The 10,778-nt window shown below is 39.0% G+C and overlaps 1 protein-coding gene across 1 annotated transcript; it reads left to right on the top strand.

Moving 5' to 3' along the window:
* Positions 1 to 7,596: 7,596 nt before the first annotated feature.
* On the top strand, positions 7,597 to 10,554 carry LOC127331925 (NADH dehydrogenase [ubiquinone] 1 alpha subcomplex subunit 6). Its single transcript, XM_051358160.2, has 2 exons — positions 7,597 to 7,919; positions 10,230 to 10,554. The coding sequence occupies exons 1-2, from the start codon at positions 7,707 to 7,709 to the stop codon at positions 10,410 to 10,412; spliced, it is 396 nt and encodes a 131-aa protein (XP_051214120.1). The 5' UTR covers positions 7,597 to 7,706; the 3' UTR covers positions 10,413 to 10,554.
* Positions 10,555 to 10,778: the final 224 nt, after the last annotated feature.

The raw sequence follows: 10,778 nt of genomic DNA, 5'->3' as shown, positions 1-10,778 counted from the left end.
TCATACCTTATTATTATATGAAGAGATTAAATCTTAATAAGATGTAATGAGAAGAAATGAATTCCTCTAAGGATCTACATACCAAATTTAAGAAATAGGAATAATGAGAGGAAATTAATTTCTCCTAAATAAGAATTTATCAAATAACCCACCATGCCATGTTTGATTGATAATAGGACTAGAGTGTGAACTCTTTTGAGTGTTTCTAGTTTAGTATGTGAGTTTGGCTTAGTATTTATACCTCGTATTCGTATATAGACGCTAGTAACGAGGAATACCAAGAGGAGGAGGCCTACTCTCAGGAAGAAGAAGAGAACTTCGATAACTACTCAGCTCAAGGCAAGCTAACCCTTGCTAAACACAAGTGCTTAGCTCTACAAGAGCAAAGGCACCATCACACTTTACTTTTATGTATTACCTATCCCATGTTTTTACTTACATTTACTTTTGCTTATTTATTTCAAAGTACTTTTTGGATTTATGATTCACTTGGTCTAGAGTAGAACAATACTTGGAATAGATTAGCACAACTCAAGCTAGATAGCACCCCTCATATAGTTGCTAGTGCTAATCAATTAAAATTGGCTACTCTAGATGGGAACATGGTGAAGTGGAATGACTTTGAAAGAAAGTAAAGTGGAGGTGGATTTGAACAAGAGAAGATGGTGAATTTTGATAAAATTGATGATTGGGTTTGAATGCGATACCTTTCCAATTATACAAGTACCCCCACAATACCTGATTATGGGTAGGGCTTAACTAGAAACTTGTGTATTTTAGTATGGGTTCCCTCTAAACAAACATCATAGGGGTTACGCCGAGGCTGCCTCCGTTAAATGTGGAATGATGTTAAAATGAGGTAAATGTACGGCCCAAGCCCTGTGCAGTTCCCGGGTTGACTGCGGTTTTCACCGGGAGGCCAAGCTCATGGGGAGAGGTGCTCATACTAGCATATATAAGTGAAAGGTTATGGTTGATGATCTGCGTACTGTGTTACGATGATTCGGGGTTATCCTCGACGGATGTAATCAAAAGTTGTGGCACAAGAGTACAACCTCTGCAGAGTGTTAAACCTATTCGAATAGCCGTGTCCACGGTTACGGACGATTGGAAAGGCCATACTATCTCCGCTATCATTAATACGTTTTGATCTTAAAAAGGAATGGTGAATTGAAAGGTGATATTGTGGTGAATCAATATGAGTTGTGGGAATGACACTAATGTTCCCACTTGAGTTAGTCTAGCACATGATAAGGCTTTACTAAATGTTTATCAAACTAAACTTGGCTTTATACAAATAAACCTAGAGCTTAGCATTCCTTGTTACACTTAGTGAGTATTTATATTAGAGTTAGTTTGCGAGTACTTTAAAAGTACTCATGGCTTTGCCCTGGCTATTCAAATGCCAGACTATGAAGGAGAGCACCAGTATCAGGATGACGGACAACAGGACGTCTACGATAACTAGGATCGTCTTCTAACGTCAAGCGTTGCCTGTGGAATAGATAGTCCACTACTACTTCGCTTCCGCTACTATTTGTGATGTTGAACAATATATTCGTGTAATATTGGATCATGTGATCTATGGTTGTAAGACAATATGTGTTGTAATAAATGATGACTCTATGCTACTTACTATTATGTCTCGCAAAAACATTATTCCTGGGATTGCGATGTACGGCATAATAGGCATCTGGACTTAAAAGTCCGGGTGTTGACAGATCCCCTATACTTGTGGGTTATCAAGACTGTTTTATGTACACTTAGCCTTATCTATTTAGATTTAATTCCAGAAAATTGCTGCAACTTCATTTAATTATAGAAAATTCATAAAAACTCGGAAAAATAAATATAAGATATCAAAATTCTTAGAAAAGAAAACTCTATCAAATAAAAATATAATATGAAATTTTTATTTTTAATAAACATTCAATTATTTAATACTTGTTAATTAAGCCTTTTCTTTTTATTCAAAATGCAATTAAAATTCAATAATTAGAAAAACTTTCTAAATTAAATAGAAAACCAGTAAATAAATAAAGAAAACATTAAAATTAATTTTCTTTATTTGTTAATTTATTAAATCCTTATTAGAAGGATTTAAACCCTAATTAATAATTACCTTAATTATTAAATCATTAAAAATAATATAATGCCAAATTCAATATTATTTTAATTCCAAGTTACTAATAACTTCAACTTTAAAATGAAGTTATTAAACAAATAACTACATGGTAAATAGCAAACCCTAATTCCATATTGAATGATAGTACAACCCTACCATTTCATGTGAAACCCTAAAACCCTAACTCCATTAGGAACCCTAGTTCCATTATTACATGTGAACCCTAAATAGTTTCCAAACCAAAACCCAAGTTCACATGTGATCCTATTACTTCAATAATAGTCATATAACCATAGTAGCAACTAAATATTTGCCATGACCACATCAAATGTAGAACCCTATCACTAGCAGCTTAGCATTCCATGTGTTCATCTTAATCAAACCTAGCTGATCAAATAGCACCAACCCTAGTTCCTATCTTTCGAGACACCAAACTTAGTTATCCATGCTTAGCATCACACAAATGTGATGAACCTCAGGAGCAACTATACCAAATCTTGAGCATTACCTAACCATATTCCGCTAAACCCTACTAGTGTTGGATACTTATCAACCATCCTATTTAGGAGCCAATTATTCCTTATATAATAAGAACCAACAGTAAAACCTAGACCACCTCAACCCTAATTGATATACTTCTTATTATTTAAGAAGTATGTTCTTCAAAAGTTATTCTTTTAAAGTAAATAAAGAATCATCATCAACCCTGCTTATAAGGACATATAAACCCTAGCCAACTATCACCAATAAGATATACCACCTTGATAGCAACTATTGGTAATTAAGATGTTTAGGCTTAATTCAACAATACAAGCCCTAGTAGCTGATGAATCCAACTAGGTTGTGATCCATCTAATACTTACTTCAGAAACTAGATGAAACCATAAGTCAACCATAGAACCCCACCAATCGAATTATCATACTTATTCTTTAATAAAGAATATGTTCTTCAAAAGTTATTCTTTTGAATTATATAAGAAGTAATCATCAGCCATGCCTTATAGGACTTAAAATTGACAGCTGCTCTTTACTTATTATACAACTACTATTCCTAGGTGTGTATGATTGTTACTATGCATTTTACCACCTGCTTATGATTCTAAAACAAACAACCCTGAATAAGAACCTTGTTTGTAAATCACTCTAAACGTGCAACACACCCTGAACCAATCATTACAACTCACTGATCCTAAATCATCGGGGTTAGGTCACGCTTAGAGCGATTGCATCTCATACTTATGCATTATTGCATTCTTGCCAATCTTTTAAACATCGTCCTTACCGGACGATGATGCTATTTCAGAATTTGGAGTTATTGCGTATCGAAGACCTTGCCTGCATAATCTTGCAGTCAAGAAAGGCAAGTTCATCACTTGCTCATGTCATTTGAGTATTTTTACCAAATTACTTGCAAAGTACTATGTTTATCACTATTGCATAAAAAACAAAACCACTATTTTCATAACTATGAATATGACTATGTGGTGGGCAATGGAACCATGGATTGTGTTGATATGGTGGAGGTTCCATTGCAAGAGTTTATATCCATCTAGGATTAAACAACAAATGTCGTCCAGTGATTCTTGTGCCGTAATACCCGTGTTAACCATAAGATCTGGAGTGGGACGGAATAGTCAATTGTATTTCCACCTCTTGTACATCAACGGACGCGCTTTACCGTAGACACTTGTCATCTGTCGGGGCAAGCGGTAGGCTGGGGAAGCCAATTAAGTCCCCACGGCTTTGCCCGTAGCACACTTGTCGCCGAAGTGCAAGCGGTAGGTTGGGGAAGCCATCTAAGTCCCCACGGTATTGCGGTCTATGAGGGGTTGCATCTGCCAGCGAAGGAGTTTGGTTCGATCCCAGACTGTCGTCGTGGTCGGGGTCCACCCTAATACGGGAATAATGGGACCGGCGAGGACCCAGGGTCGGGGCATGCAACAAAGGGTGGGTGTGCGAGGTAGCGGAGGAATATGATTGGCTAAGACCTTATACCGGGCCTCACACCAAAGGAAGTGTGGACGGGTTGCGCGCCCGGTTGGCACCAAGGTTAAGATCTCTTATGGGTAAAGCAACACACCTCTGCAGAGTGTAACGAATCGTGACCTGTCACTCCCTGTTCCGGGATTTGGAACTACGAACGCTGCCGGAAAGGAACTCCATGAAGTTCTAGTAAACCGGTGAAGGCTGACGGATATAGTTCTTCTGAATAAAAGCAACCTTTTGAAGAAATGGTTATGAAAACCTGCATTGGTATTAGACTTTCTGGTCTAATGCTGTAGCTAGTGCATTAAACACCTCTTTCCTATAATGAACTTGTTGAGTACGCTCGTACTCATCCCACTCTTAAATCCTCTGCTTAGATATGGAGGCATCGAAGGAGGATCTACAGTGCAACTCGAAGGCCGAGGAGTCAACAACTACTTCAAGAAACAGGACCCTATCAGAGGAGTCAGATGCCACATCCAACAAGGAGAAAACCTAGTTTAGCCATAGAAGGGAACTAGCTTCCTAACCCTAGCTCCTATTTAGCTAGAATCTATTCATAACCCCTATAGCTAGTCAAATACTCTACAAATAGAGTTCGTGATAGGATTAGACTACGAGTCGTTCTTCTGGAGTTTATTTGCAGATTTACCTCATTGTATAGTAGGAGGCTGTGCTGATCTTATGTAACAGAGTCTATATGTAATTCTATAGACATGCCTTGGACCCGCATATGTTTCTGTTGTACCACTCTGAGCGATATAATACTAGTGGAACGGTGTTTTATTGGTGTTATATCAGACTTGCATACTACACCATGCAGTGGTATGCTGGGTCACCACAACGAAGCAGACTCTCAATTCTCCTTTTGCAATTCTCTTTTGGGTTTTATTTTCGTACGGTAATTCATATTTAGTGGGGTCCTTTTGCAATTCACCTTTTCGGGCCAGTGATTTTTAAGGGGGAAAATAACGGGTGGGAAGATCCACTTGCAACTCAAATGAACTACCACTTGCTACTCAAATTAAGTACTGTTTTAAGTTATAAGCTAACAAAAGTTGCTAAAATATTTCTAAATGAAATTTACTTTTTTAGGGTTGCTAGGTATTCATATTTACCATTGATAAATAACGGGGCACCGGTTGATAACTTGTAAACAAAAAAAGAGTTGCTACATATTTTAAATTACATTAAAATTTTAGGGTTGATTTTTATTTATATTTACCATTGATAAATAGCGGGTCACCGGGTTGATAGCTTGTAAACTAAAAGAGAGTCGCTAAAATATTCTAAATGAAATACATTTTAGGGTTATTATTTATTTATATTTACCGTTGATAAATAACGAGGCACCAGGTTGATAGCTTGTAAAATAAAAAAATGTTCGCTAAAATATTCTAAATGGAATACGTTTTAGGGTTGGTAGTTATTTATAATTACCATTGATAAATAACGGAGCACCGGGTTGATAACTTGTAAACTAAAAAGAGTCGCCAAAATATTCAAAATAAAATTAGATTTTTAGGGTTGGTAGTTATTTATATTTTACTGTTGATAAATAACAGGACACCGGGTTGATAGCTTCTAAATTAAAAAAAAATCGCTAAACTGTTTCAAATAAATTAACTTTGGGGTTGATAATTTTATACATGTTACCGTTGATCACTCAAGTACGGAGGGTTGATTATTCAAACAGAGAGGATTGATAACTTTTAGCCTGAAAAAAAGTTTCTCGAAACATATCAACATGGGTGCTAGTTTTGAAGATCTCGTCGAGACGAATTTATTGGTGAAAGCGAATCTTAATTTGGAGTTGTCGTTTGAAAGTTAAAATGTTTTGAATTATCAAATTTAGAAAAGATTCCGCTAACATTAGCAGATTCGTCTATTTTGTGCATGCATGTAGAACTTTTTCTCAATAGCCTGCACCAGGTTGATAATTTTGTACATTTACCGTTGATCACTCAAGTACGGAGGGGTTGATTATTCAGATATAAAGGGTTGATAACTTTTAGCACGAAAAAAAGTTTCTCGAAACATATCAACATGGGTGCTAGTTTCGAAGATCTCGTCGAGACGGATTTATTGGTGAAAGCGAATCTTAATTTGGAGTTGTCGTTTGAAAGTTAAAACGTTTTAAATTTTTAAATTTGGAAAAGATTCCGACCTCAGCAGATTTTTCTATTTGTGCATGCATACAGAACTTTCCCTCAATAGCCTACACCAGGTTGATAATTTTATACATTTACCGTTGATCACTCAAGTACATAGGGGTTGATTATTCAGATAGAGATGATTGATAACTTTTAGCCCGAAATTTTTTTTATCGAAACATATCAACATGGGTGCTAGTTTTGAAGATCTCGTTGAGACGGATTTATTGGTGAAAGCGAATCTTAATTTGGAGTTGTCGTTTGAAAGTTAAAACGTTTTGAATTTTTAAATTTGGAAAAGATTCGGCTGACATTAGCAGATTCGTCTATTTGTGCATGCATGCAGAACTTTCCATCAATAGCCTGCACCAGGTTGATAATTTTATACATTTACCGTTGATCACTCAAGTACGGAGGGGTTGATTATTGAGATAGAGAGGATTGATAACTTTTAGCCAGAAAAAAAGATTCTCGAAACATATCAACATGGGTGTTAGTTTTGAAGATCTCGTCGAGACCGACTCATAGGTGAAAACAGATCTTAATTTAGAGTTGTTGTTTGTGACATAAAACATTGAATTTTCAAATTGAAAAAGATTACGCTGAGCAGATTCGTCTATTTGTGCATGCATGCAGAACTTTCTCTCAATAGCCTGCACCAGGTTGATAATTTTATATATTCACCGTTGATCACTCAAGTACGGAGGGGTTGATTATTCAGATAGAGAGGGTTGATAACTTTTAACCCGAAAGTTTCTCGAAACATATCAACATAGGTGCTAGTTTTGAAGATCTCGACGAGACCGACTCATAGGTGAAAACAGATCTTAAATCGGAGTTGTCGTTCGTGACATAAAACGTTTTGAATTTTCAAATTCAGAAAGATTCTCGCTTACGTCATCAGATTTGTTTCCTTCTACATGCATGCAGAACTTTCCTGAAATAGGATATACTACAGTCCAAAACATTCCTAAAATGAAAAAAAATTATATCCTAAATTGATCGCTTAATTTGCTTTAAGCAATCGATCGCTAGCTAGGGTAACCCGTTTCTACTCGCACTAGCGGACGTGTCACACAGAATTGACACTTGTCAACTGTACTTACTTTGTACATAAAAAAAAACTGTACTTACTTTGTGCGGGACAAAGTTTATGCATGTCGGTGCCATAGTTATTTCCTTTTTGATTTTGAAGCGAAAGGAGGCGAGTTGGGCTGATCGACTTCAAGGACAGCCCAGTACTACCCGGCCCATCTTCATCCGACGAATCTCGAGGCTGATTGCCGGCCCGCTATTGGGCCAAGCGGAGAGCAGCTGCAGAGCGAGCTACCTCTCATCTCACCATCACCATCACCACCAAGCGAACGAGCTACCTGAGGACCGTCGGCGAGCGAGAGAGGGCGGCGGCCGGAGAGGGGGCGGCGAAGCCGATTTCGGGAGAGATGGCGTTCATCCAGCGCGCGGTGAAGGTGCCGCCGAACTCGGCGTCGCTGGAGGAGGCGCGGCACCGCGTCTTCGACTTCTTCAGGCAGGCGTGCCGCTCCATCCCCTCCGTCATGGAGATCTACAACCTCGACGACGTCGTCACCCCCGCCCAGCTCCGCTCCAGCATCTCCCAGCAGATCCGCAGGAACAAGGGCGTCTCCGACCCTAAGGTGCCCCCCACCTCCAACCCCATTTCGATTTGACTCTTGCGGATGGATAGCTGTAGAACGGATGGACGAACGCGTTGCCGTGTTCTCCGATCCAGGCGATTGCCCGGTCCTTCGGAGGCCGGCACTTGCTGCCGAATCTGAAATTTTTGCTAGAAATCGCTGATGCTTCCTTCATGTGTAGTAGTTGTTCGATGAGTAGGTTTTAGTTAACCTAGCCGGACATTTCTGCAGGACTACCGGTTGACAATTCGTTGTTTCTGGCAGGGAAATAGACTGAACCTTGCCCTTCCAGGACCAGTAGTAACGATATGCTCGGTGGGTAATAATTTGTCGAGTAATGCTACACCTACGAAAATCACTTACGGAAATCACCTACGAACTCACCCTGTGCACAGCAGCTAGGAAAGAGAGATCCTATTTTCACGCACATAATCCAAACAGAACCAATAGATTTGCTCGACATCAGTCCGTACGTGCTTTTGTAGCCAGTAGTAACAATGCTCTGTGTGTAGTAACAATGCTCTGTGTGTAGTAATTTGTCCACGGATGGGTGGTCAATTTGGCATTGGGGTGCTCACTGCCCTGGGTGTCTGGATTTTGCCAGGGCTACGGAAACTGAAATGGCGATGTTTATCATTACCCATGGGTTGATTGGTAGTATCTTTCCGATTCATGCTGGTGGCCATACCATATTCAACTAGAAGATGCCCCGCATGTTGTGGTGTGATTTATAGCCACAAGTTCTTGTGAATGCAGTCGTCGAGGGAGGCGAGAAGCTGACGAAGCAATGTTTTCTCAAAGGGACTGTGGGGTAGAGCATCACTGTGGCCTCACAATAAAAGAAATATCAAATAAATGCTAACTGAATATTAGTTTATAAGAACTTGAACTTAGTTGCTTCTTCGAACAAGGTAGAAGTTGACTTCATTATAGGCTTCACCTTGGCTATGTATGTACTAGGTGTAGTTGTACAATCAGGCAGCAGATCTGATGAAAGTTTGGTTTTCTGTACAAGGTTCTTGTAACTTTAGTCAAGAACTGGGTTCAAGGATTTGCATGGGAATTCTTAGCATTAGAGTGGATCAAGTCACTGTCTGCTAAGTAAAATCTGAATCCGCTGGTCTTCACAGGGTCATTGCTGTGGCTGACTCTGTGGAGCTACTGGTCGTATGAGTAGTGAAGGTAAACTCATCAGAGCTGTAGCTGTAAGTTCGTGCTAGATAGGGAGGGAGGCATCCCATGGTGGTAAAACCTCGAGCGGAAGAGAGTGATTATGGGAAGAGTGATGTAATCTAATTACTTGGCTTAGTCAAACCAAATGAAAGTAGCGGATCAATCTACCTTGAGACTCCTTATGTTTCATTTAGATTTGAGCGCAACTACTAACTAGAGATAAAATCAGTTCCTCTTTGACTAAGTATTTCATTTTATCAATTTCGGTTTGTATTGGAATTGTGACAATATATACCTCGAGACTCAAGTTTTATTTGCAGCAAACAATTTCTGTTGTGTACGCTATGTGGAAGAATAAAGTTTATATCTCTTTTTCCAGATAGGATTTACACTCATCAATCATAACTCTGGCATATACTCATATTTGATACAAAAATAGAGATATATGCAATCTATAGGCTACATTATCCATCTGTCTTTTGTATGTCTTCAGAATTTAATCCTCCTGATGAGTAATCAAAATGATGATATTTAGTTGGAGATGTAATTACTTTTTTTTTTCTTGCTGGGTTTGGCCAGTTTGATTAAGAAAGAGTACCCATGTCTGGTTTGCTGCACTTATATTCGTTCATAGCAATTCCTGCTTTCCAACCGTTTACCCTAGTGGTATGTTCCGACTTAGGAATTACACTTAATATGATTTGGTACTGATACTCAACAGTACTGAGGTTAGTCAAAAGGCATTTGGATTTAGGATTCTTTTCTTTTACTTCTTAAAACTCTAGAATCATCTTGAAAGATTCAGTAGGAAGGATCAAGAAAAGTTGTATTTGATGTATTCAACTACAGCTATCAAAAGCGAAATTTCTGCTATCCGAGCAAATAATGAATTTTGGGCCATTTATTTGTGGAAACTTCAGTTATGTAATCAAAGTCAGTGAATTCACACCTTCTTACCTGAGACCTTAATTTTGCCTTAGGAGTGCCTCGGATCACATTAGTACTCTTCCATACTTGGTACTACTTATGGTTTTCACAAACATCTAGCACCATCCCTATGGTCTTTGCTATAGCGAAACTGCAATTCCTGGAAAACATCTCTGTTCATTTGAGCTGACCTTTTGGTCAAACAAACAGGTCATTGATATGCTTCTCTTCAACGGGATGGAGGAGCTGAACAACATTACTGAGCACGCGAAGCAGCGCCACCACATCATCGGCCAGTATGTGGTTGGACATAAGGGTCTGGTGCAGGACCTGGACTCCAAGGACCAAGGGAGCTCTGAGTTCCTTAAGAAATTCTACACCAGCAATTACTAGATCCCAAGGCAACAACACAAATTTTCACATTTCTGTAGCAGTGCCCTTTGACATGTGTGCGCTCTTAATAAAGACGCTGAGAAACCTACCCAGCCCAGCCCGATTTGTTGTTACTGGAGGTTTGCTTTGTTCTGTTCCACCCTCTCGACTCAAATTATATGCTGTTGCTAGTGAAATTGCTTGTAACCTGGGGACTGCTCTACTTTCAGACCTGTTGTTCAGGATCGGATAGTAGCTTCTTATATATTCTTATATGGCTTCTTTCCTGGGTTAGAAGATCGTTGCATATGCAAGGCCAGACTTTGTTGTGCTTGTTCCGATAATGTGACTTCTGTTGAGCTCAACAAGCTAGTCAACATGCCTTGT

This window comes from Lolium perenne, chromosome 2 (assembly GCF_019359855.2).
Source record: "Lolium perenne isolate Kyuss_39 chromosome 2, Kyuss_2.0, whole genome shotgun sequence".
Taxonomy (NCBI): domain Eukaryota; kingdom Viridiplantae; phylum Streptophyta; class Magnoliopsida; order Poales; family Poaceae; genus Lolium; species Lolium perenne.
Note: the sequence above shows the minus strand (reverse complement) of the source record. Positions and strands in the feature narration are given on the sequence as shown.

Excerpts from the sequence above, each read along its gene's own strand:
- LOC127331925 (XM_051358160.2), top strand. The coding sequence starts at position 7,707 with ATGGCGTTCATCCAGCGCGCGGTGAAGGTGCCGCCGAACTCGGCGTCG. Across the intron at positions 7,920-10,229 it reads AGGGCGTCTCCGACCCTAAG|GTCATTGATATGCTTCTCTT; the intron begins GTGCCCCCCACC and ends TCAAACAAACAG.